The sequence below is a fragment of the Stenella coeruleoalba genome (assembly GCF_951394435.1).
Source record: "Stenella coeruleoalba genome assembly, chromosome: 13".
In the NCBI taxonomy this organism is placed as follows: Eukaryota; Metazoa; Chordata; class Mammalia; order Artiodactyla; family Delphinidae; genus Stenella; species Stenella coeruleoalba.
This window is the reverse complement of record NC_137159.1, coordinates 68084912-68111783: the sequence shown is the minus strand read 5'-3', so window position 1 is coordinate 68111783 and position 26872 is coordinate 68084912. Positions and strand designations below refer to the sequence as shown.

General features: G+C 53.7%; 1 protein-coding gene across 1 annotated transcript; it reads left to right on the top strand.

Annotated features, from left to right (window-relative positions):
- Nucleotides 1-1661: 1661 nt before the first annotated feature.
- On the top strand, nt 1662-26591 carry FOSL2 (FOS like 2, AP-1 transcription factor subunit). Its single transcript, XM_079940868.1, has 4 exons — nt 1662-3159; nt 13202-13453; nt 17889-17996; nt 20445-26591. The coding sequence occupies exons 1-4, from the start codon at nt 3058-3060 to the stop codon at nt 20964-20966; spliced, it is 984 nt and encodes a 327-aa protein (XP_079796994.1). The 5' UTR covers nt 1662-3057; the 3' UTR covers nt 20967-26591.
- The last annotated feature ends 281 nt before the right edge of the window (nt 26592-26872 follow it).

Below are 26872 nucleotides of genomic sequence, written 5' to 3'. Positions count from 1 at the left end.
GATTTTCAAGCGCGGGGCGGGGGAGGCCCGGGCAGCCGCTGCTGCTCAAAGGAAAACTAAAAGTGCGTCTGTTCGCGCCGCTTCGACACGCGGCTGCTCCCGGGAGGGCCCTGGACGCCCAGACCGCGACTCCCTTTGTAGCCCCCCAAGAGCTCGCCAAGGCGGCCGGGGGCCGTGTGGCGCGGGATGGGACGGAGAAGCGAGGAAGAAAGTGTCACGATTTCTTCTCCTGCGCTCCACCCGCCCCCCACCGTCCCCACCCCCAGTTTTCTGGGTTTTGCCGCTGCCGCTGGGGAAAGGGCTGAACGGTTTTGCGTCAAAGGACTGCATTTACACAGTCCTGCTGAGAGAGGAGCGTAAACACACCCAGGCAGGCAGGACGCAGGATTTAAAAGTCAAAAACAAAAACGCCAAGCCCCCGCGCTGGGTGCGCGCATCCGTCTGCCCGACACTTCTCGCCCTGACCGGGGGAGTTGGGGACTCTGCCAGGCAGGCGGCGGCGGAGGTGCGAGGAGCCCGGCCAGCCTCGCCTCTTCGCGCGCGTCCTTGGGGATGGAGCTCAGGACAGAATGTGTTTTATAGATGTAAACAATGACCCCGAGTATTGTTTGGGATTACCGTATCTTGGGGCCATTGGGGCGGCCAGATGCCGCCAGCCGTCCCGGAAACGCCAGCGCTTTATATAGAGCCCCGGGAAAGCTTTGAGTTCCCGGCTCTATTTTTCTTTCTTAGCAACACCCCCACTTTAAAGATAAGGAAACTGAGGACCGAAACCGTGATGTGTTACAGTGCATAAGGCTTCACACATCTTCCCGTTGGGTCCTCACAAGGACCCTGTGGGGGTACAGATGGTACACGTAAGAGTTGGGTAAAGCGAGACTAAGGCAGAGCCTGGACCAGAACCCAAATTCCTTGACTCCTAGTACAGTGCTCCTCCGGATCATCTCTGCAGAAGGATTGAAGTTCCAGAGCTGACAAGGGCCTTAGAAGGTCATGTCTCAACCCCTTCGTTTGATAGGTAGAAACTGAAGCCCAGAGAGGTTAAGGGAGTCGCCCAAAGTCTCACAGCTCGTAAACAGCACAGCCTGGCGTTCATACTCCAGGGCCTGTGCTCTTTACCCCGCACCCCGCCCAGCGAGGCGGGAGAACCTAGGAATCCGCACTACCTACTGCCTGAACTTCGCTCCAAAACAGCTGAAGACAACGTTGGGGCACACCCTCTCCCGGGCCTCCCTCTTCCCTTTTTTTTTTTCCTTCCAAATTCGTAACAGTCAAGGTTGCTTATAATGCCCGATTACTCCTATTAGATGCATCCTAATTGCCCAGCGTAGAGGGCGGCCTGAATGTCTTGACTGTTTAATTTCGTCTTCAAGGCTACTCCTAACAAATTAATTTCAGGGCCGAAAAAACGGGGCGGGGGGGGGGGGGAAGGGGCGGGAAGCAGTGGGCAGCCAGCCACGGAGGGGAAAATAGGCAGGCCGGCCCCGCCCGGCGGCGCCTCGCCCCGGCAAGGCCCGGCCTCAGGGAGGTGCGGATACCCAGCGCGCCCAGGGCGCCCGCTGCTTCAGGCGGCGCCGCGGAGGACGCCGACGACCATGCGCGGCCGCGCCCTCCCTGCGAGCGGCTCTGCGCGCCCGGCTCCCAGCCTCGCGGTGGCGCCGCACCGAACCGCCCGTCTCGCTCTTCGGGACTGTGATTATTTTCTAAAACCCGGCGCCGAGGCCCCTGCGGCCGCTCTCGGGGGCCCCGCCCCGCGCCCCTTCCCAGGGTGGTGGAAGGGGGGGAGGCCGTGGCGTGCTAGGGAGCCGGCGAGGGAATCCCTCTCCCTCCACGTCACCCGAAAGCGAGGGAACCCGCACTCGCGTCCTCTAACGCAAATGACCATCTTTGGCAACATGCGCCAATGGAGCAGACCAAGGGCGCGGGGCCGGGGGTGGGCTGTGGGGGGAAGGGCCAGGAGCCTCGGCTCCCCCAAACCGCGCCAGCGGTCCGCTCCCACACCCGCCACCCCCTTCCTTCCTAGCGCTGGGTGTGCGGCTGGCGTCAGCGCGGCCGGGAGCCGGGGCAGGGAGGGTGGCGCTGCGCCCGCCTCCTCCCGCGCCTCTTCCTCCTCCTCCTCCTCCTCCTCGGCCTTCTCCCTCCGCCTCCCCGCGCGCTCCTCCCTGCAAGGTGGAGTCTGGGGTTGACGTGAGGTACAGGGGCTGGAGAATAAAGAGTGTGGAGTTGAACTCGTGCCATTGTAGTGACTCATCTCGGGCAGAGCGCTGGGGCTCCGAGCAAACCAGCGAGCAAGCGAACGGCGTTCGGCGGGGACAGAGAGAGGGAGTGAGAGAGGCGCGGACGGGCGACACGGGCCCGTCCGGGAGCGGGCGCCGGGGAAGGGGTGCAGGTCCGGGCGCCGCAGCTGTGGCACGGGGAGCGGAGCCGCGTCCCTCTCCGCGCCGGCTCAACTGGAACCCCACCGGCCGCGGGCCGGGCGCAGGCTGCCTTCTTCTAGTCAAGTGTCCGAACCGCTCGAAACTCCGGCGGCGAGTCGGCCACAGGAAGTTTATTCTCAGCTCCTTTTCTAAAAGGAGGAAATAGAAGTTTCTCCAAGCGGGCAGCCTTTCTTTTCGCCTTTTTTTGCCCTGCCTGAAATCGGGGGTCCCCAGACCTGGCAGGCTTGACTCGCCGGGCTCCTATTCTTTTTTACTTTCCAATTTTTGATTGAGCCGGCGGTCCGGGCTGAGCTCCGGTTGCGCGCGGGGGCAGGAGGGCGCGCGCAGGGGAGGGACAGAGGGACGCGCGGACTTTTTAGTGGGAGGGACCGGGTGGACAGCCGGGACCGGGTGGACAGCCGGACCCGCAGCGCTCGTAGAGCAGGAAAGAAGTGCAGCGCTCGGCGCTCGGGGGGCACTGTTCCCGGGGTGTCGCCGCCGAGGGGCAGAAGCCCGGGAGCGAAGACTAGAGCCCGAGGCGCGGCCCGCAGGGAGCCAGCGTTCAGCAGCCGGTGCGCGGCCTCGGCGAGGGCGGGGGAAGAAAAACACCCTGTTTCCTCTCGGGCCCCCACCGCGGATCATGTACCAAGATTATCCCGGGAACTTTGATACCTCATCCCGGGGCAGCAGCGGCTCTCCTGCGCACGCCGAGTCCTACTCCAGTGGCGGCGGCGGCCAGCAGGTAGGTGCGGGGCCCGGGTGCACCTGGCGGCGCGGGCGGATACCCGCCTTCCTCTCGCCGCCACTGCCTCTCTTGCTTTCTTTTCCGTTTCTTGGTTGGGCGAGAAAATTCCTACGGGCCACCATTGTAAGTTCTGGATTTTCGTCTTGTCCTGCCCACACCTCCTTTCATCCCCTCTACCCAACGCCAACACTTTTTTTTTTTTTTTTTTTTTAAACTGGAGCGGCGAGCGGGCTGGAGCAGCCAGCAAACCCTATCCTTCACACTACATCTTATCCAGACCAGCTCCTGGAATTGCAGGTCCCTTTCCCAGGAGCCTGTACCTCCTCTTCCAGGAATCCACCTCCATTCTCCTCTCTTTCCGTGGTGGACAAAAAAAAAAAATCTTTGCACCCACGGGCCCCTCCCTACATCTCGGGACCTTATTCTTGAGAAAATCCCTCTCCTTCTCTTTCCCGGCCCCCATCGGTCTTAATTTCTGAAAAATGTTGGGGACTCGGAAACATGGTTGGGCTCCTTCAAGTAATCCGGAGTGGGTGCGGGTTGGCGCTCTGGGAATCAGGTGCGAAGGTCAGGAAGGAAGGAGGAGGTCAGCCTTGATTGGCTCGGCTGCGCCTAGGTGCCCGGCGCCCATCCATCTCCTGTTAGGGTCGGAGAAGGAGTCTGCACTGCCACCAGAAGGGGCGCCTTGTGGGTCTGGGAGTACCTTGGGGCAAGGACGCCTGCAGAGAGAAGGGGGGCGGGGAGGGTGGAGAGACCTCGCTTGGGCTCCTGAGTGGTTCTGGAAGCCGAAAAACAACTTGTTTCTAAAGCAGGCGGACTGGTTTGCACTGGAGGGATTGTGCGTGCGATCTGTCTATAAATACCAGAATAAATAAATACCAGGAGGGTGCTGCTGGGTTGGTGGTGCTGGTGGGGTGCCTGTCCTCGGCAGCAGCCACCCCCCCACCCCGAGGCTTGTGAGGGAGCTGGCTTAACAAACAAGGCCGCTAGAACCTGAAACCCGCCTCAGTCAGGATCTGCACAGTCTGTAGCCAAGCTGGCCGCAGCAAGAGTTGCTCTGGTAAGGCAGTGGCCTTGGCCTCTATCTGCCAGCCAACCAGAAGGGGTTGGGGTGGGCTTCCAGGGAGGAGGGACCCTGATGGAGAATAAAATGGAGACACGGTGCTCTTTGGTAACTGAAGAGGGGTATCTTATTCCAGAGTGGCTCCCCGTACCTGGTGAGTCCTCAAAACGGCTTTTCTGTGTCTTCCCTCTTCCTGCCCTGGTGTCCCCATAAGCACCACTGTAGAGAGCCTAGTCTGTGCACTGAGGGTGCAGCCAGTGCACCCCTAATGACGGGTACCAAGGTGATGAGTTTCCAATTTTGTTCCAAAGTGTTTGATTTTGTTTGCTTTGCAGCCCCATTGGTGGTTTGTATTGAATCCAGCTATCGTTAGGCAATGGGTCAGAGTCATTTATAACCCATTCCCTCATTCTCCGGTTCAACAGCCCCCAAAAAGTCCCTCTCTGCCTCTCCGAACCAGGAAGGGATCTTTTGATTTCTCGTCTGCTCCTTTGGCTGCCGTTTCTGTGGCACTCATCACTGAAATGTTACAACCTCGCCGCCTGGCTTTTCTCAGACCCCGGGGCCTAGATGGGAAGTCAGACCGGACATCAGTGCCCCAACTGAATAATCTGTGTCACTAGGGCTTTGAGCCCAGGATGTGAGCGGAGGCAATTCCCTGTTTTGGAAGAAAATCAGACAGGAAACCAGTGCTAGGAAGAAGGAAAAGAACTCAGTCCAGCAGAGTGTAATGGGGCCTCATTACCGAAGCAAAAAGCAGCTGTTGGCTAATTCCTAGCATGCTGTAACACATGAGGATTTTGCAATTAGTAATAACTGGTGCACGGGGTTCTTGCATATACGCCTGCCCATTCGGCCCAGCAGCTTGAGTGAGGCGCCTTTCAAACCAGAGGGATTGGCAAGGTATTGTAGCTTTGGACAAGTTTCTCAGCCTATCCACCCCTGAGGGAGGGGGTGGGGGAGGGAGGCAGGGTTTTTTTCTCTCATCTCTGTGACTTTGAGCAGAGCTGTTCTGTGGTCTTAAGGACTGACGCGAGACGCTTTTGTTACTTCCCAAGTCTGTGACCCCGCTCTGGCTCGAGGTAACTTTATTGCATACCAGATAAAACCTGTAGTCACTTTATTTCTCTCAGCTTCCTTTACGGGGAGACTTTCCTGACAGTTAGTGATGGTCCTTCTTCCTTTTGTGGCGTCTCAGCGGACCAATCAGTGTAAGAGCATTCTCTGGTTTCACCCTGGGCAAGTGAATATTATTTTTCTCTGCTCTCTTTGTTTGTGGGGTCTGATATTCCTGAGAAGTTTGTTGCTGTTTACTCAACCTAGAACATTCCTCTCCTCTCTCACTTCATAAAGCTTGATCTTAACACATGGCCATGAGTTTCAGTGACTTGGGGAAGGTGGTGGGGGGCAGATAACTCTGTTGAAACCTCTGTTCTTGTATATGGCAGGAACTTGAAGCATGGAAAATATTTCCTGTTCCAGTTATAGTTTTAATCTCAGAGGCTGGTCATTGGTGATTTGATTTGTCACTAATAGTTGCACACACCTCCCCCTCCTGGCTTTTTCTTTTTATTGTTGTTGTTGTTTTCTTTCTCTCTCCTAACTTTCCTAGGAAAACACCTACCAGATATATGCCCTGCCTGGCTGCACGACTCTTAAACCGTTTCAGGCCTTGAGCATTACGCAATTCAGCCAGTTACACAAACATAGGTCATTTCATAACTTGTTTTCATCAGCTGGGCCCCCTTTTAATGAAAAACAAAACAAAAACAAGACCCAGAACTTTTCCAAGGCTGCCATTTGTCTGTTCCTCAGATAACTTGTGAAAATAAATCAAGGGGGACAGTTCAAGGAATACCAGACTAGCTCTCTTCTTTGGCAACCATCCTTTTCCAAGACACACACACACACACACACACACACACACACACACACAGACACACACACACACACACACACACACACACACACACACACACACAAAATTCCCCAGAGTGAACTTTTGCCAACTGTACCCAGGCTGGGACATTCCTCACATCAAAGAACTTTTACCAGAAATGACTGTGATTCCCAAGTCAGCCCCAATCATACCTCTCTAGTGCCCCCTACGGGACATTCTTAGAAGAACTATCTGGGGAATGTATTTTTCCAGCCCCAGAGAGTGTTAACCTGGTGAGTTTTCGGAATTCTTAGGATTTTTTTCTTTTTAATCCAGGACAAATAAATGCCGTATATTTAACAGTCGATAACTAGGAGCTGCTTGACTTTGAAATGCAGTTTCTTTTCAACGTAGTTGAAAAGGGAGTGCTTTTTTCCTTTCCCTATTTTGACATCTGTCAGCACAATGTCTTCAAATTCCCAAGGCTTGTTTTCTTGATATTGTTTGTATTAGGACATTGGGAATTTTATTTGGGGAGGTGGTCTTCAGAATTGGTGGGAAGGTGGGAGGTGTATATTAAGGGTCTGGTGCCTTTTTTTTTTTTGCCTTGATCTCACAGATGTTGTAGATTAGGATCAAACGAAATGTTATCCCAGGAATTTGTCTGTTCCGCTGATTCTTGATGGTGGAAGTCAGTGTCACTGTTTCATCAAAGTGAATGGGGTGAAACCGCAGTCACGTATTGTCTGAGTGGCAGTTGAATTTTCCTATCCAAACTCCTGAGTGCATTTCCATTACTTTATTTCTGCCTGCCTCATTATGCAAGGTGAGTGTAAAGTTAGGAGGCTCTGTTTTTTTCTTTTCTGTCTTATTACAAACACACCCGAACTTACGCATCCAAATCACTGTTGTCCCCTTCATTGTTGTTCCTTGAGAAGACTAAATACTTATTTGAATGCTGTGGCTATTAGATTCAGAAAGGTTTTACAACATCCCTCTTTGGGACTGCCTTCAGCAAATTCTTTTGAAAACCCTCCCTCCTAACATATCTTTGTCTTTTGAGGGTGAATTTGATATTTGGAAGTTATCAAAAGATCTGACATATAAAGAACCAAGTGTGATGTATGAGGTCTGGGTGATCTGTCTGGGTCCAAAGCAGGGTGTGACCCCGAATCCTGTTGGTCTTCATCTCCGGAGTCTTCCTGGGACAGCAGTCACCAAGACAAGGCACATCAAAAGCAGGCACCTTTGCCACCTCTACCTTAGATTTCCCCACTCTGTTATACAGGAGCAAAGGTACTGATTTTGAGAATTCGGGAGGCTAACTTTCTGGTCTGTTTGTTGAAAGAAAGAAAAAGAATTCGTGTTTTATGGATGTGTCTCATCTGTGTTGTATGTGGTATCTTTTGATGGCCACAGCATTTCAAAATGACGGCAGCTGCCCTGATTGAGGCAAATATATCTGTTCCAAACTCCATTCGGTAACTCTGTCCCTCTTGGACTCACTGGGCTGGAGAGGGAAGGTGTAAGACTCCTCTTGCCCGCTGCTGTCTCGCACCCTGTCACGTGGCAGTGACTTGGCCACGCTCACCTGCTGTGGTTGTAGAGAAGATGAGATGGCATCCCCTTCCCGTGGAGTGCAGAGCTGTCCCAGGATTGGTGGAGGTACAAAAGGGATCCACAGAATGGTGGAGAGAGTCCTCTCATGCTTTGGAGTGGAATTTCTGTCCAGAAGGGCCCTGGGAGGAAAGACACTGGGGAACCTGGTGGAAACTCTGTGTTGATCGCCTTATTTTCCTTGCTTTTTTCTTTTCTTCTTTGCTGTGCTTCACCCTGGCAGTTAGGTGAAGAAAGATAGCATGATTCTTTCAAGTGAACCTGACAGGAGGCAGGTCACCTGAGATAGTGTTTGTAAAATTTGGGGAAATCACGAGTTATTAGGACCATTTCCATGGTGAGCTAAGTGGCTTTCCTCAGAGAGGAACGAAAGGTCAGAGGTCAAAGTGATGTCCACTGCAGAATCTGTGAAAATTGGTTGAATTCCATATAGAAGGCTTTGGAGAACACCCCACGTTAGGTAAAAATACAGAGCATTTGAGTCAAACTGGACCTCAGCAGGGTTATTCTGGGGCATTTGAAGCAGCATTTGCCCTGCCTTCTCCTCTTCCCCAAGCCAGTCTCCTGGGATGTTGGAATTTTCCTTTTCCTGTGCTGGAAAACTAAAAAAAGGGGTTCTTAAGAGAAAGAACCCAGTCTCTTCCCAGATATGCATAATCATTTCTGCCTGCTGAGGCAGGTCACAGGTATTCATGGGGTTCATGGCTCGAGTGCTTTGTGGCCCAGTCAAGAATCAATCTGATGGAGAAATACCTGGCTGAGGTGATGGGCCCAACACACCAACTCTGACTTCCATCTCAAATGCCATTTCTGCCCAGCCCAGGAGTTTCTGGGATAAGCCCTGCCCCATCCACGTCTGCAGAAAATAGGAACCCAAACCCTACTTCCTGGACCTTTCTGCAGAAGGCCGTGGTTGTGACCCTTATTTCTAAATCCAAGGCCCTGCAGAGTTCAGAAAGGTCATTTTCCCAACTTAGCAACTGCTGGGCTACAGGGACCTGTCTGACCTGATGAAGTTGGGTGGCCCTAGGGGCCCTGTGTTCTGAGCTGTCTTTCTCATAGGCAGTGGGAGGACACACGTACTTGCTGAGCGGCCCCGCAGCTCCCTTAAATTCAGGATGCTTCAGGATAAGGAGGTTCTGCTGCCCAAAGACCTGCAGCAAGGCTTGTAAGGGCTCAAACTTGGGCTTCAGGTTCTGGAGATTCAGCCTGTCTAGTGAGAGTCCATCCCTTCACTCCCTGGGTTAGAAGAATAGTTGTGATTTTTTGCTTTCTCACTTCCTCTCTTTATTCTTTTTCCACGAACCTGAGCATGAGAGATGAGAATGATCCTCTAGGACAGAGGCTGCCAAACTCTGGCCCGAGTAGTTTTGTAAATAGGGCTTAAGAGAGCACAGGCACGCCTGTTAGTTTACATCTCGTCTGTGACTGCACTCACGCTAGTGTGGCCGAGCTGAGTAGCTGCAACAGAGACCTCATGGCCCCCAGAGTCTAAAATATTTACTATCTGGCCTTTGACAGCAGAAGTTTGCCAAGATGCTCTAGGAGGTCGGTGGGGGTGGGGGGCAGTTTGTCCTTTTATAGGCATTCTCGCCCACCCAGAAGTCAACAGGATGACACAGTGAAAGGAAGCATTTGGAGGCTCTGCCAGGCTGGAATACCACACAGCCATCCAGCATCTTCGATTCGGTCCCTATAGGAGGAGCTTCCGGGGGGCTGGAGAGCCCCAGGGGAGTCAAGTGAGGGTCCTGGGTTCCCTCCTGTAGCCCCCCACTCCCAGCACACACCTGGTGCTGCATCAGGGATCAAACCACCCTAATGCCCGCAGCTGGGAGACTCCATCTTGGTTTCTGTCCAGTGTTAACCCGTTCGTAGAGAGCTGTGATTTCTCCCCAGCATGACATTTGACTAATTCTTGGGTCTGTTGTCAGAGAAGAATGCCAGGCTAACTTCTGGCTTCACAGACTCCTAGGCCCTCCTCTCCTCTCCAACCCCAGTGTCGCTTTCTGAAAAATACCTTTGGAGTTGAGACAAGACACATCTGTCAGATCTCACTTAAACTTGTGTGTGTCTCAGAGAGCCTCCACCTGCAGACAAAAGCCTTCTTTATCACAGCCCCCGTCCCCTCAGGGGCTAGGACGTGTTTTCCTTGCAGTTTAGAGCCAGTGTGTTCTCCAGATGGCTTTACCTCCCTCTGAAACAAGTTGTACATGCATTCAGAGGCAGTCATTACCTACTGCCTTGTTTTTATTGCTGTCTTGTTTTGTCTAGACCAAGCCATTGCTGCAAGGAGTCTGGCTGATGGCTGGGCACGGCCTTCCGTGGACCTGCCATCACAGAGTGAGTGGACCGGAGGGCCCCGAGAGGGGCTGGGAGTCAGCCACTGAGTCCTAAGGGATCTTAGTCTCTCAGCTTTGCTTCAGCTTTTTGGCTTCCCTCTCCCAGCCTGAAATGGGAGCCCTTTTGTTTGTTTTTTTGGAAGGAGGAATGAATTTCTTGGGTGCTTTCCTGAAAGGAAAGCTGACAGTTCCCCCACAGAAGTGGAAGGTCACATTAAACCATCCTGCTGGATGCCTCGGGTGTCTTTCAAACCCAGGACCGGACTTGGGAAGAGAAACAATAAAAATGTTGGGTGCTTCCCAGGAATGAGAAGCTGGCATTCTCCCTGGGGCCACCCCTTTTGCACTGTAAGTGCACAGACACTTCCAGGGACGATGCATGTTGAGGATGGTGATGGTGGCGACGGTGGTCGTGATGACGATGACGCCACCTTTCGCTTCTTTGGAGCAGCGTTTCTCAACCCTGGCTGCACATTAGAACCTCCTCAGTCATTTTTTTAAAGCACCTTATCAGAACCCCACCCCAAAGCAATGCATTTAGACCTGTAATGGTGAGGCTGGCTGCGGCATTGGTGTTCTTAAAAAGCTCCTCGAATATTCTAACGTGCAGCCGGGGTTGAGAGCCGCTGGTGTGCTGTTAGAGCCCGTGACTACAAGCAGCTTCTTATTTAATCCTCATGATAGTGCAGTGAGTTTGGTGTTACTACTCCCCTTTCCAGACAGGGAAACCGGGTCCTCAGTGATCCACCAGGGCCTCAGATCCAGGCCTCCTGACTCAGACTACTCCCCATTCTCCCTCCCAATCCAGCAGCCCAAGAGAAACATAGCTGCCTGGGTTTTAGTGCTTCTGCACAAACTCAGCCGCTCACGTGTTCTCACTGCCCTGCCTCCTCACAGCCAGCCCTGGTTGTCTGTTTTTCCTCCTTGAAGATCATTTCCCACTTGTATCCTTCCGTGTTCACTGCATCCTGCCCTCCTTCACACACACATACCCAGATACACCTATTACTTTTCAGTGAGCTCCGGATAAAAAGTCCAGTTGTCTTTGCCTTGGGAGGTGACTCAGAATCCATTCATTGCACTGGGCAGCTCTCCTCACGGACTCCCAGAATCCATTGCGCTGGTAGCTTCACAGAATCCCAGAATCCACTGCACTGGGCAGTTCTCCTCACGGACTCCCAGAATCCACTGCGCTGGTAACTTCACAGAATCCCAGAATCCACTGCACTGGGCAGCTCTCCTCATGGACTCCCAGAATCCATTGCACTGGGCAGCTCTCCTCACAGACTCCCAGAATCCATTGCACTGGTGACTTCACAGAATCCCAGAATTCATTGCACTGGGTCACTCTCTTCACTGAATGCCCCTGACCTGGGGCCCCAGGGAAGTCTGGGAGGTGAGACAGGCACATTCCACTACCCAGACTAGGGTCAGGCAGCTGGCAGGGGAGTGAGCAAGGAAGGGTCCACAGCGAAGGGTCCACAGCTCCCTCAGCTGCAGTGAAGTATTTACACAAAGCAACCCGGCTGTCGTCACCAGGGGCAAAGCCCATGGTGGTAGCAGCTGCCGTCGCTGCTGACACTTCTAATCCTGGTTGGTCTGATTGGGCCAATATAGGGGAGATGCTATAGCATCCTTGCTAATGGCAGTGGGATTTCATCTGGGGTCAACCAGACCTGTGGGGAGTCCTGGGTGAGGGAAGGTCTATAGGGACCCTTGGTGGGGATGACCCTGATGCTCTGTCCGAGGGCAGTGGGGATGGATACCAGCACTTGGGGCTGGATTTTGAGGCAGGAAAAAACAATGCTACAGAAGCTTGTGTTGCACTGTATTTGAGAGACCTAGCCTCTTTGTCAGGCTGAACTGGGTTTGAATCCTGACCCCACTGCTTATTAGAACGTGGCCTTGGATAAGTTACTTAATCTCTCTAAGCCTGAATTTCTGCCTCTAAAATGGAGATAATGGTAGTTCTTACCTCAGAGGGAAAATTAATGGGACAATCTAGGTTAAACACTACCATGGTGCCTGTCATTTAATAAGTGCTCAGTAAGTGCTAGTTATTATTGTTGTCAATATTTCATCCACCAAGTTAGGGAAGAAAGGATGTGCAGAACCTTTTTGTGGAAACGAATTATCCGAGGCTGAGGGTTTCAGGAGGGGAGCTTTCTCCCGAAAATCTGGAAGTAGGGGATCTTTCCCTTCTCCCTCCTTCTCGCTTTCTAGTAGCTGCCCTGAAGGAAGGTCAAGCCCAGCTGCTGAGGAGCATGGCCCATTTTAGCTTTTGTACTCTGTCATCATCTTATATTTTAAATAGAATGCTTCCTGCAGCATGTTCCACAGAGCTCTGCAACGTGGTCTGGGCATAAATTAAGTGACAGGGAGAAAACTCAGAGCTAGCAGCAAAGTTTCACACAGACACGCCTGTGAGCACAGATAGATAGATATGTAGATAGATAAAGAGAGACACAGTGTGTCTGCCCCAAGCAAGATGGGGGTGAAGGTCAAGGAGGACAAGGACAGCAAGGGGAAGTCTGGCAGCAGACGCTACCACTTTCAGTCTCATGGGTCAGAGGATATCTGTTCATGGACCTGGTCTCACCCTGATGGGGCCACAACCCCATCATGAACCTGTTTGGAAAGTAACGAAAGCAGACATAACAACCTTCCTGGTGATCCTCGTTGCTGCAAAGCAGATGGTCGGCAAATCTCCTCAAGGGATCCTAAGCTGGTACCCTCGGGAATAATGGCAAGTGACCCAGAAGTTCAGGAGGCCCCGGGTGGAAGGCCTGCTCTCTTGCAGGTGGGGGCCTAGCTGGCCTGGAGGGCTTCAGAGAGGACCTGCTGAGTGTGAGCTGCTAGGGACCACATCTATCCTAGAAGCCACTGGAGATATGACCACATCCTCGCTGAGCCAGTTGGGGATGGAGTTTCCAGGACCTCAGTCAGGGAGCAGATCTGACATGGGGGTCCCAGGAATAGTTAAGATCCCCTTGGTTCTTGGATGTGCAGGAAGTCCACCCAGTGTCTTGACCTTGGCTTCCCAGGCTCTGACTTTACTTTCTGCCAGTTTTGGCCTCCTGGCTCTGCTTGTCCTCTTCTGCAGTATTTATTGGCTCAATCCTACTTTTCTCCTCATTTCAGAAATTCCGGGTAGATATGCCTGGCTCAGGCAGCGCCTTCATCCCCACCATCAACGCCATCACGACCAGCCAGGACCTGCAGTGGATGGTGCAGCCCACGGTGATCACCTCCATGTCCAACCCGTACCCCCGTTCGCACCCCTATAGCCCCCTGCCGGGCCTGGCCTCTGTCCCCGGGCACATGGCCCTCCCAAGACCCGGCGTGATCAAGACCATTGGCACCACTGTGGGCCGCAGGAGGAGAGATGAACAGGTACAGTTCCTATCAGGAGCCGCATTCGTGGCTTTCCAGGCCTTATAACGCAGTGTTTCTCTGAAGACTGGCAGGGAGCAGGGTCGACGTTCCGGGAGCGCTGGGGAGATGAAGGAGCTCAGGACCAGTGGAGGCAGAGCTAGAGACCTGAGAGTCAGGCATTTCGCCTGTGTCCCTTAGAATCTGTGTCTTAGTTTCCTCAGCTGCAAAATGGAGATAGGGTCTTGCTGGCCAGGACTTGCTTCCAGCCGAATGAGATCATGGTGGGAAAGCACATAGTGAGTGGTGAGGCGTCAGCAATGGGCAGGACTTAGGCCCTGCCTATAGCAGTATCATTCTCTGATAACTTGGTACAGGGGCCACAGGACAAGCAGCCAGTGAACCCTGGCTGGGAGCTTTCTGGGGAGTCCTTAACTGTCTCCCAGTATCTGGTAGATACCCAGCAGTCCTAAAGGCCCCCACCCCTTCTAGACCAGTACTGCCCACACTACTTCCATTCTCCCTCCATGGTTCAGGCCTCCAACTCAAGGCAGGACCCCGTTTCAAGTGCCTGGGATGCACATTCCGGAAGTGGAGGGACGCTGGGGTCTTTGGAGTCTGCTCAGCTGCTTGAGCTCCCGGGGCTGGGGGGGGGAGGTGGTCAGATATCATCAGCCTTTTTTTTCCTCAAGGGGCTCAGCTTTGAGCAGGAGTCAACCTGGCTGAGAGAGACGCCAGCAAAGGGTGGGGCCTCTGCTCTCTAGGTAGCATCTACCCAACACTCAAAAGGCCCATTGTCTGTATTAACAGATTACCAGGGCAGCGATGGCCCCCTGCTTCCCAAAAGAGAAATCAGAGTCATGCATAATTCCAGAAAGGAGGGAATGAGCCTTCCAAGAGCCCCATCTGTCCCCCTTCACAGATGACACAGCCAAGGCCTGGACACAGCTACCTGGGGCTACTTGGCAAGTGAGTGGGGAAGCGTGGCCTAGAACCAGGCCCCTGGACCCCTGTGCGGTGCTCCTTCTCCAGCACCATGCCACCACAAGTCCAGGGAAGGGAGATACTTTGGCAGTAGAATCCCTTTTTCAAATGAAATGTTAGCTTGAAGAATTACTTCAGTTACAGCTTTGGAACCCCTCCCCATTTCAACCACTGTCCACCTCCACTCCTTGTTCCAATCCAAGGACCTTTCAAACGTGGTGCCCAGTGGATAATTGCAGATCCAGTGCCACTAGTCCCCAGGACACTTAGAATCACAAGGGTCACTGCTCTGAGGAACCGGAAGCTTTCACAGGAGCCCCGTTCCTCTGAGGAAAAAGCTGGGCCTTGTATCCATTACATGTTGGTTGGTTCTATTAGTGGCAGGGCCCTGTGCAGGGGCAACTTGGAGGGGTGTGTGTAATAGACAGTAACAGACACAGCTCCCGGGTGCTGTCTGCTGCTGGGGCAAATGGCCAGTATCCCCCTCACTGCTGCTTTCCATACCTGTAGTTATAAATATTGCAGTAGCAGTGATCCTAAGGTCCTCTATAAATGTGCCTCCTTCAGGGAGCCCAGGGTGCTAAGCTTTGTAGCCACTGACGATTTGGATTCTCCCTGTATGTAAGGGACCCCTGAGTAAGAGCCAGGCTTGGGAGGGACTCTTGGGTTAGCAGGACAACAAAGCAAGATGTGCTGAATACTCTTCATCCTTTTCTGGACCTGGCTCACACCAAATCTAGAAGTTTATATCTGGAAGAGACTTTGGAGACCAGCTTTTCTATAATTTTCAATAATTATAGAAAATTCAATAATTTTCCCTCTGCACCTATTTTACAGATGAGGAAACTGAGGCCCAGAAAGAAGGGCCTTGTCCAGGCTCACACAGTGAGTTAGTGGCAGAGCCAGGACTGGAATCCACCTCTTTTGACCTTCAGCCCTGTGGTTTTCCTACCGCACCACCTAGGCGTGCCCTAAGACAATTTGGAGAATTTCCTTCCTTTTTGAGAGGGAGAGAGAGAGCCAGAAGTGTTTTATCCCATGTCAGTTAGGAGTTCAGATAATCGTCTGGCAGCTTGGAGGAAGCCTAGGTGGCGGCATCCTAGAACCTTGGCTCTTTGGGTTCCTAGCCCGAGGGTCTTTTCTCAGAGGCTCACTTCCACCTTCCCAGCCTCCCCCAGGGGGAGGAACCTGTTACCAGGGGCTGGCCTGGTGCCTCACTGCCCTCCTCCGTAACCTGCCCCAGAGGCTCCCTCTGAGGCCAGCAGTGGCGGGGAGGGGCGGGTGTGTGTGGCTTGTGGATGGGTATGTGGTGGTGCTGACACACTCAAATTGTAACCGTGTTGTCACCACCCCTGAACACTTCCTAAGCCTAGAGCTCCCACAAGTTGCCCCACGCCTCACCACATAGGGGCGAGGCTTCTAGGGCAATCGGGAGGTCAGAATTTGTCCAGAAGCAGCCAAGGGGGAACGGAGGCCAAAGTGGACCAGGACCAGCTCTCCATCTTTTCTGCCCCTCATCAGTGAAGGAGGAGGGGGGCTAGCTGGGCCTCAAGGGGAACCCTGGGAGCCTTTCAGTGCTGAGCCCTGAACCCACGACTGCAGCAGGGTTACCCTCTTGGACTCAGGCTGAGACAGGGTTAGGAGTAGCAAGTATTCAGGGCCTTGGCCAAGTGGCCTTGTGACCTCAGCTGGTCTCCACAGAGAACAGGGTGCCTGAATCTGCGGACTCTGGGTCCCCAATTGATTTGCTGCTCAGTGAGTGCAGAAAAGGCATCAGAGAGGAGACCTCTGAATTGCATCTTCTTCTTTCTAGCACTTTCTGGTTTAGAGAGGACTCTCACACTGCATCTCATCTGATCATTGCAGAAACGTTGTGGAAGGCAGGGCAGGTCCTATTAACCCCATTTTACAAATGGGGCTCTGAGGCTCAGAAGGGTCAGTAATCTGTCCAAGTCCACCCAGAAGTGCCACACCTGTGTTTGGCTCCCAGCTGCCTGACGCCTCTCAGAAGGGAGACCGTGGAGCCAACGGCTCTTTGGGTTCCTAGGCAGAGGAGGGGCCTAAGGAGGGAAGTGGAGCCGGGACTCCAGCATGGACTCCAAGACCGGGTCTCTGGAAGGGGCCTGAGGACTAAGAGAGATGCTACCGGCTGGATGGGCTCAGGTCAGTGTGCACCACCTGGGGGCTGCTGCAGTGATGCTGTGTCCCGTTCAGGACGTCACAGCCACACACCTTCAAGGCTGCAGGGAGCATCCTGGGGACTCTGGCCTGGGCCCAGCCTGGGCAGTGGCTCCCTCCCTCACAGGATGGCTGGTGGTCCAGGCAGCATCCGTCAGTGGGGCGGCTTCTCTCTTAGCCCCTCCGAAAGTGGCTTTGGCCCTTTCCCCATGTATCCCTTGAGGGTAGGACTCAGGTCTTATTCCCCCAGAATCTTCTAAGCCCCAAGTACTGTACTTGGCATCTTGTAGGGGTACCGTCAGTCTGATGACTGAAGGGGTGGTCTGTCCTTTTGAACTGCTTTCTGCCTTGGCCCCCAGCCATCTCCTCACATCACCTCTGCGAGGGGCTGGTGGCCCTCCTCTGGAAGGAGGGCTCTGTGTAAGCAGAGTGTCAGCCCCGATGGTGGGGGCAGAGTTCTTGTCCTCTGGCCTGAGCCGCGGGCCCCTAACCAACCTCAGTGTGAGGAGCTGTGGGGGGATTTGTGTTCACTTGGTCTGTTGACAAAGCTCTAAGCCCTCACACTGTGCCTGGCGTGCAGAAGGGCTCGTTGGTTGAATGAGTGCATGTGGTGGGCAGCAGGGTTTAACCTGCCTCAGGGCCCCTCCTCCTTTCGCTGGTCCTGTCCAGCCCGGCACTGTGCCAGGCTCACGGGTGAGTCCTCGGGGTTGAAGTGTGAGCAGCCAGCGCTCGAGGGCTGGCAGAGGGGCTTGGGAGTGGGGTGGCCCTCCCTCTGGCAACAGAACATGCCCCCCTGGGTGCTTCTTAGTCTGGGCCCAGCTACTTAATCACGTGGAGATAATGAGGCTCGCAGAGCAGGCAGGGTTATGGGGAGGAGTAATTAGGCAGAGAGTGGAGGAAGCTGCGTAAGTGGGTGGGGCGGGCCTGGCACGAGGGGACTCTGCGGGAAGCAGTCCCAGCCCGTTCTCTCGGGCCTTGGCACTGAATCGGGGCTGGCCTGACACGTGCTGCCATCATGCTTGGGCTGGTGAGTCCCTGACCCATGGCTACCCTGTTCTCCCTTCAAACACGCGACATCACCTTCCGGGGGGGTTCAGCTCTAAGCGCCCTCCCAGGCGTCCACACAGCAGTGAGCCGCGTGTTCTGGGCCTCTGAGCCGCGCTCCTCTTGCCTTCGGCCCTCCCCTCCCCAGTTCCAGAAGGGCTTCTTCCCCTACTTCAAATGCAGTTAAAAGCCGAAAAGGTGGTGAGCCATTTGTCCGAGCCTAACCGTGATCCTTGACCTTGGCCTCTAGCTGTCCCCGGAAGAGGAGGAGAAGCGTCGAATCCGGAGGGAGAGGAACAAGCTGGCCGCGGCCAAGTGCCGGAACCGCCGCCGGGAGCTGACAGAGAAGCTGCAGGCGGTGAGGAGCTCTGCGTGGGGCGGGCGCACTTCTGGGCGGGCCAGAGCAGGGACCCCAGGGCTCCTGGCCCTCCCCCTCCTCCTTGCCCCTAGTGGCTGACATGTGAGTCAGTGCAGACAGAAACATTGCTTCACATGGGTCAGCACTGCCCTGATTAAAGGAGAGGGCTGGGGAGAGGGAGCTGGCCTTTAGCACCAGCCTGGGCCCAGAGAGAATTGGACAGGCTTCTTGGGCCTGGTACCCTTTCTCATTCAGCACCTGTGCAATCCCTGCACTGAGACCTGCTGGGGCTCCTGGGTGAGGGATGGCAGAGGGTGTTGGCATTGGCGAGCCCAGGAGCCAAGGCAAGCCCAGACCTGCCTCCTCTGGGGCTCCTCTTCCCAGGGTGCCTGCCACCAGCAGGAGTGGCCCGGCCTAGCTTCAGCCATCTAGTTTGGGCGGGCGAGCATTGTGGGGAACTGCTCTCTGGGCTCCTTCACCCCTGCAGGGGTCGGGACGCTCTCTAGGTCTCATGGAGATGCGTCACGTGCAGCTGAGTTGTACTGTCTTGGGGTTTTCTCACATCCTTCGTGGCTGGGAGGGTTCCCTGCCTCTGCCCTGAGCCTGAAGCTGTCACCTTGGTACCTCCTTCTGCCTTTGTGAGTCATTCTCCCCTGCTGCCTAACTGCCCACACCTGGGGGCCCGTGGCCCTACCCCTCCCTCTCAAAAGCTTGACCTGACCAACGTCACATAACTCCCTCCAGAGCCCCGTCCTCCAGGATGGGCCGTATGCCGTGTGGGGGAAGCCCAAAGCCAGGACTGACTCTCCTGGGTGGAATGTGTTCAAAGTGAGGAGATGAGGGAGACTCCGTCGGCAATCCTTGCAACGACCAGCCAGGATGGTGCTTTGGAGATCATTGCCTTGCACGTCCTATTACTTTATTTAATCCTCCCAGTTACCATTCACCGACTTCTGCTTCCCTTTGTCCATCCTGGAGCCCTCGCTCGTGGGTCTTGAACGTGCACGGCGTGAATCGCGCGGTGCCTGTAGTGGTGCCCCGTGGCGGCGTTAGAGGCGGGGAGGAGGAGTGGCGGTGCTCCGATGTCACGCGAGGCGGATCCATGAGTGCTCAGCACTCCCCGGGGAGACTCCCCCAGCAGAGCCCTCCCTACCACTGACCTTGCAAGGAGCCATGCCCCCTGGGTCTCCCCCAGGTGCTTCTGCCACCAGCCCCAGAAGAGCCTGCCCCCCTGAGGCCCCTCAGCTTTCCCCCCACCTCCCTAGAAGCCTCACACCCAACTCCCCCGCGCCTCCCCACCTACGACCCAGCCACCCAGGCCCTGAGCCACATCCTCCACAGGAAGCCTCTCATAAGCTCATGACATTCGTCAGACCCTTGAGACAGATGGAAACTTTTTTTCACTTCGGAATGTGCTGTACTCGGCTGCTTAGCGAAGCTCTGGCCCATGTCATCTCGTTCTCAAACAGGAATCTGTGTTCGGGAAAAGTGGGGAAGAGGCTGGTGACACGTGCCTTTCCGTATTCCATAACGACCCCCTGCATGTGCATCTGTTGCTTCTCTGGCTTTGTGTGAAAGGAAGGGCTGAGGTCCATGCCAGCCTCACGTGCCCGCTCAGGCTGGCAGGGGTCTCATCTGTTAAAGCTCGGGGGCTGAACTGAATGTTCTCCCGGGCTTCTGTGAGTCCTGAAACATATGCTTTCTACTTAGAGCAAAAAAGGGAAGAGGGACGGTGAAGATCCAGACGGGATGCATTGAGATCTTCCTATAAGCCGGGCACTGTCCTGGGCTTGTGTGCGCAGACAGAAATCTGCACTGCCACGCAGCTTAGAATTTAGCGTCCATGTGTCCACGGCAAGCGGGATGGGGCTGCGGAGGCACGAGGAGAGAGGGGTGGAGCTGCATGCTGTGCCCCCTTCCCCCACCGGATCTCACTATTACTCACCCCTCAGGCGTACCGGGGGGCGGTCCTGGCACCAAGGCAGCAGAGCGTAGTAGCATGTGGACTCTGGAGTCAGCTACATTGGGGTCAAATCTGGGCTACCCTACCTGCTTGCTCTGTGGCATTGGGCAAATGATTAAACCTCTTGGAAACTCAGTTTCATCTGCAAACTGATACCTGCAGGTTGCTGATACCTGCTTCAAGAAACCGCTAGGTTGAATGAGATAATGCCTGTGAAATGCTTAACACAGTGCCTGGCACAAAGTAAGTGCTCGATCATGACAGCTATGATTGTTAATTCACCCTTCCTCCAAGCTGACTTTCCTCTTCTCTCAGTCTGGAGCTTTGGAAACAAAAGGAAACCTTAAACGTGCAGGTGGGCTGTGAGCTTGCTGCCTTCATGGTCTGTCCTCTGAGCACGTGGCTGGCTTTCCCTTTCTCAGCCGGATTTGACAACCCCCCAGCGCAGCCCCTGCCGTCCCTCACGTACCCCTCTTCCCCTGCAGGAGACGGAGGAGCTGGAGGAGGAGAAGTCGGGCCTGCAGAAGGAGATCGCCGAGCTGCAGAAGGAGAAGGAGAAGCTGGAGTTCATGCTGGTGGCCCACGGGCCCGTGTGCAAGATCAGCCCCGAGGAGCGCCGGTCACCCCCGGCCTCCGGGCTGCAGGCCCTGCGCAGTGGGGGCAGCGGAGGGGTAGGCGCCGTGGTGGTGAAGCAGGAGCCCCTGGAAGAGGACAGCCCCTCGTCCTCATCGGCGGGGCTGGACAAGGCCCAGCGCTCCGTGATCAAGCCCATCAGCATCGCTGGGGGCTTCTATGGGGAGGAGCCCCTGCACACCCCCATAGTGGTGACCTCCACTCCTGCCATCACCCCAGGCACCTCGAACCTCGTCTTCACCTACCCCAGCGTCCTGGAGCAGGAGTCGCCTGCGTCGCCCTCTGAGTCCTGCTCCAAGGCTCACCGCAGAAGCAGTAGCAGTGGGGACCAGTCGTCAGACTCCTTGAACTCCCCGACTCTGCTGGCTCTGTAACCCAGCTCCCAGGGGCGTCCTCGTCACTGCCTCCTTCCCAGGGACCAGCACCTTTCAGCACTCCAGGGCCACGAGGGTAAGAAGGGGACCCTGCCAGAGAGCTCCCTGGTTCTGGGGAGACCCAGGTGGGATTTGGAAGTGAGGCGCTGGAGGACTTGGACAATCTCTTGGAAGTCACGGGACCTCCTCCCTCGTTCATCTTGCAAAGCAAATCCTGTTTCTTGAAAAACGTTGGACAACTTGGTTCGGCGGACCCGGGCATCTCTCTGGCTTCTGAAGAGCCTGAAGCTGGTGTGGACCGTTCCCGTCCCTTTGTCACGACATGTCTCTGGAGTGATGGTGTCTTTCTCTGCCCCACCAAGCATGCTCAGTGCCTTTTGGTTTCACCTTCCCACTATTTGCCCCTTCCTTCCCCCAGTGTCAATTTCACTTCCTCTTGGTTTTTATCAAATTTGCCATGACATTTCATCTGGGTGGTCTGAATATTAAAGCTCTTCATTTCTGGAGATGGGGCAGCAGGTGACTCTTCTGCTGGGGCTGACTTGTCCAGAAGGGGACACTCAATGTGCAATACAGAACCTTTCCTCCCCTGACACTCCCGGTCCACCACCATCTCCAGAACCACCAGCAGGGCTCCCTGAGCTCTCGAGGAGATGCCGCCATCGCTGGGAGGCTCGGAGGACCCTTCCTCCCCATCCTCGGAGACGGCTTTTGGAGGAGCGGCTTGGCCAAGAGACAGGGTGTGAGTGAGACAGCCGGGGCGCAGATTGGGTTTGCCAAATGCCTAATTACCGGGCCAGGAATAGTGCCAACAATCCACATGGGTGTCTTGAGTAGGACGTCTCCTGTAATTACTGCCTCGCCGTTCTGCCCCGGACCCTTCTCTCCGGACCAGGGAGGCATCCCTCCCTAGGAGCCACAAATCACTCCGAGTCCCTGCCGGCTCTGCCCTCCTCCACCCTGCCTCTCAGGGTGATGCCACCCACGGAGGTTTAATGAGCGTGGGCCTGGCCCCTCCCCAAGCCTCAAAAGCGCCTCTGCTGTGGACAGAAATGCAGGGGGAGGAAGGAGGGAGGCAGTCGGAGTGGGGTTCGCCTCGCAGCAGCCCCAGCACCCGCTTCTCACCTCTCACCCAGGTGCCTGTTCAACCCCCTGTGGTCGTCTGCTGCCTAATGGAGCTAGTGCTTTTGCTTGTACACTCCCCTGCCCCTCACCCCAGCGTGCTCCTCAGATCCATCAGCCAGTTGTGAGCAGCTGGCCCAGAGCTGTCACTGTGGCTTGCAGCGTACATGCCATGCTTGGGGGCTGCTGAAATCAGAGATGAGATGTGTTGCTTCCCGCTGCAAGCTAGCTGCTCCCTTCCCATGGGGTGGGGGGCAGGGAAGGGGTCCTCCAGCCTCGCCAAGAGCACAGCTCAGCAGAGCTCAGCCTGGTCCCCACCTCCCACCCCTCACAGCCTTTTTCTCCCCAGGGTTGATCTTCCAGAATGAGCTTCTGCTGGGCTAGTGCTCTGAGCGAGACCCCGCTATTGTGATTCAGCTCTAGAGATCATTGGATGATAATTTAAAATTATATAGATATTATTTAAATCAACCCAGTGGGGGTTAGAACTCAAAGTTGGACTCCGGGGAGAGAGAGAGAAAGAGAGCAGTGACATGGTTCCCTGTTCCCTATTCCCTTCACGTACCCAGGCCTGGCACGCGGGCTGGCATTTAATGTCCATTATCCACTTGCCATGCACTAGACACACAGAATGGAACAGCCGAATGCCTAAAATACACAGACTGCTGTGACTGGGAGTGACGTGTGGAGAGATAGGGCATGAAGAGAGAGGAGATTAAAAGAGAAAGTATTTTGTCCCCAAATGCTTTAAAAATGTTATTTCCCACATTCCTTGGCTGTGACGCTGCCCTCCCAGTTCCCCAGAGGTTCTGGGCGGGGCGCTCCTAATAAGATTGGGCCACTGGGTTTCTCTGGCTTCAGATTAATCAAGGACGCGGAAGTCAGCAAGGAGTAGCAGGAGACGGGCAAAGAGAGCTGGGGTGCGCTCAGCTCTGAAAGGCTTAATCATCTCAAGTGGTGTTTGTGGCCAATTGGGAGCTATTTGCTTCTTTTTGCATATATATATATATATTTCTTAAACGAAGCTGCTTTCTGGTGTTTTATTTCTAAAAGTCCCTTTGTGCCCCACTTTGCACAGCCCTGATCCCAAGGCAGGTCCCGGTATGTGACTTGGGGCCGGGCTGGACATGCCCGAGACAGTGTCTGGCTTTCGTTCCGATTTCAAGCTGCGTTGGCTTTGGGACCAGCAGAAAGCAAAAGCCCAGCCGCCTCTCAGGATCTTGAGGCCTCCGGAGCCGTGTTTCTATTCAGGACCCTCTAGCTTTGTTCTGGGAGGTAGTCTGGCTTCCCCAAAGCCAGAGGTTATTCGGAGAAGGCGGAATGTTCACACCTAACGCACTAGTGTACCCTCAGTCACTTCCTCCTGGCTGTTCTCCAAGTTCACACCAGACCCAGGCCTGCCTCCTCCTCTTCCCCCTCAGGGAGCAGCCGCAGCGGGGAGGCCTTTGTGCTCGGGCAGGGAACCCTGTGCTCCCCCTGTGTCCCCAGCCGTGAGGCAGCTGGTGTGGACTCCAGTTGGGCTGCAGGCAGCTCTGGGATGGCATAGGGCAGGCACCCCTTGGCAGGCTGGTGTGAAACACACCGTCCCCTTGGCCACCTGGCTGGCCTCTCTGGGAATAGTCCTCTTCCTGGCTGGGTGGATGGGGACAGCTGCTGACACAGGAAAGAGAGGAGATCCCAGGTGAAGTTCAGGCGATTGCCAGAGCCAACTCAAAGCAGAGAGTTCACTGAGGACGTTTCCAGAAAGAAGTCATTGTTCTGCCTGTGAGACAGGCCAGGTGTCTTCACTGTGCCCAATAACACAAGCATCTCAACGCCAAGAACCATCAGAGGCTACTGGTTCCCTTTCTCAGGCTTTGGGGAAAGGAGTCTCCTCTCTGCTCCCACATGGCTCCATTTTAAGGATGAGCTCAACTTCCAGGCATTGGGACTTTTCTCCCATTTCCCTGATGGACCACCAGTGCTTCTTGCGGTCTCATCTTGTAACTTTCAGGTTGATTTCCTCCTCTGATGAGACATCCACGTGGCCTCTTTAAGAAGGAAAAGAATAACACCTACTATGTGCCAGACGATGTGTTAGGCACTTATATATATATGTATACCTTCTTTAGGGTGAGACTGAGCCATGAGGACTCCCCTTATTAAAAGCCCACAAGTAATGAATAAACAAAAACACTTGGAGGTGACAAGGTCTTTCTCCAAAGATCTGAGGCAAGATTGCCTTCAGTCCGAGGTTTGTTCTCAAAGACCCATCCCCTACAATATCCGTCCACCTCTAAACTTGTTTTCCCTGGGATGTGCTCCTTTGCACTCTTCAGATGGTTGACCTGAGTTTTATAGAATTTGTGGACCAATAGGATACGTGGTGTGTGTAACTTTCTTTTAAAAACTTAAGTAAAGGGGTCTTGCTATTTTCTGCTTGTTGAGTCTTCTTGGCATTCATCTTAAAAGCCAGCATCTCACTATTTATTGACAGGTCGTGTGTGTGTGTGTATGTGTGTGTGTGTGTGTGTGTGTGTGTGTTCGTGTGTACATTTCTAAGTGTGCCCATGTCCTCCTGCACCTTTTAAAAAGGAAACCCAGTCACCCCACTACCTATTTGACATCTTTTCATGCTTCTAGTATTTCGGTCATACATCAAAAAGGGTTTTAATTTTCTAACGCTGACATGTTCAGGAGGAGCTGGGTCAAATTTTGAGCGGGGCGTGGGAAGGGGAGGGGGAGAAGAAATTGACATTTATTTTATTATTTATTTTAAATGTTTACATCTTTGTGTTGTACCAAGCCTGAATAGAAACAGATAGCATTAAAATGCTCAGTTCCTCTCTCCCTCTCTTTCTTCTTTATAATTTTTTTAAAAATTTAGGCTAATGATACTTCTTTTGTTTCTAAAATGATTTGTGACTTGTGCTGTATAAACTGTATAAAAAAAGGTCTGTTTTGAAAGATGGACTGTCATTCCTCTAGGGACAGGGGTCACCAAGAAGTCTACATTGTAAGAGAACCTGCCCTGTTCCTCAAAAAATTATTTTCTCTGTATGATTAAAAGTTTATTCCATTTCTTTTAGTTTGTGGTTACTTGATATTGAGGAAGGAAATCTTCACCTTTGTATAAAGAATAGGTATCAGGGTGTCTTTTCTGCAGTGAGAGATGTATATATAGTATTTTGGATATAGTAGACAATCATAAGCTTTGTGCATCTGTATTTGAGGTATGTCGATGATGTGGCGTAAAGACTGCTATAAGATCCTGGAGGCAAAAAAAAGTTGTACAAGATTCCTACAGCTTGATGGGGAATTTATCTTTCTGAACACCTTGTTTTCTTTCTTTTTTTAAGTATTGGTGGAATGGTCCCATTGGAAAGGCTGCTAAATAGGCCTCTCCAGGCAGGACTGTGAGCTCAGAAATCTTTGTATACTTTTGAAAATTGAGGAGTAGCTCTGCTCTAAAGCATCTCTGGTGGTGTTTTGTTGTTGTTGTTCTGTTTTGTTACTTTACTGTAATACAAGCCTACAGTATTTGCACTAAAGAAAGCTTGTTAGAAAAAGCTTGCTGCTATGGAAGAGAGAACATATTACAACTTTTTTTCCTTTTTTTTTTTTTTTTTTTTTGGTTAGCTTCTCCACTTTCAATTGAGTAGCATTTTGTAGAATAAAATGAATTAAGATTGAAGAGCCTCTGATGGTTGGTTTATTCTGTGTTTTCTTCCCATCTCTCCTGTCACGTCTCCTTTTTTCTTCTAGACTTTTCTACCTTTGGCCCCGTGGGCAGAGTTGGTCTCTCTGGTGGGAGTGGGGAAGCAAGGAATGGCTCCCCGGGAACCTCTTTCTGCAAAACTGGGAGGTGAGCTGCTGGGAGGGGCTTAGACCTTCCCTGCCTCTCTCTCTTGCTTCTTTCTCTTCTTGACCCTCTCCAGACCCTCCCAGTCCTTTTTCCCACTTCTCAGGGCCTGATTCTCAGCTGGCTGCCAAGTGCAAACCACTAATGGTTCACAGTGCTGTCCCTTCCTGGGGGTACTTTGGATTATATTTCAACAAGGTTGCTGGAAACTCAAGAATCTTCAAAAAACCAATTTAAGGTATCGCTCAGATGGTCCAGGTGGTCACGTGAGGTCACGCGCAGGAAAGGCCTCTGGAAGCAACCAAGGTGTGCAGATAAGTGGGGTGATCACATCTCCGCACTTCCTTTTTGAATAGAGCCGGTTTGTTGGGTGTGGAACACTGAGAAGTGTCAGCCAGATCCCATTGCCCTGCAGACCAGGAAACCCCGGGGTAAATGGGGGAGCATCTATTCTGGGCGCTCGTTCCCTTTAATATAAACAGTAGGGAGGCACACCTGTCATTAGTTAGCTCTCGCGATGGTTGGCCCCAGCTGAGAGTCAGGCCCTGAGATGACGCCACTTGCTCCTAATCTGCGTAAGATGAGCCCAGGGTGTAGGCCTCGTTTCCTGGAGGACCCAAGAGCACTGGACTGTGAGTCACAGGGGCCCTGAATCCTAGGCCTGCCCCCACTGCTCGTAACCTCTCTGAGCCTTAGTTTCCTCTCTGTAGAGGGGGAGGGTAACAATAATACTGTGAGAGCACCCGCGTGGGAAGGATTCCCGTATCTCCTTTCCCTTTCGAGAGGGCCTGGAATATAAGGGAACGGGGCACTCAGAACTCTCGGCACCGGGCCTCCAAGCCGCCTCTTCTGCCCGAGTAGACAACAAGGAAAGCGTCTGGGGTGTCTCAGTGGTACCTGTAGTTTCCTGAGCAGCTGACGTGTCTCTTTGTGAGTGTCAAGG

Excerpts from the sequence above, each read along its gene's own strand:
- FOSL2 (XM_079940868.1), top strand. The coding sequence starts at position 3,058 with ATGTACCAAGATTATCCCGGGAACTTTGATACCTCATCCCGGGGCAGC. Across the intron at positions 13,454-17,888 it reads GCAGGAGGAGAGATGAACAG|CTGTCCCCGGAAGAGGAGGA; the intron begins GTACAGTTCCTA and ends CTTGGCCTCTAG. Across the intron at positions 17,997-20,444 it reads TGACAGAGAAGCTGCAGGCG|GAGACGGAGGAGCTGGAGGA; the intron begins GTGAGGAGCTCT and ends CTTCCCCTGCAG.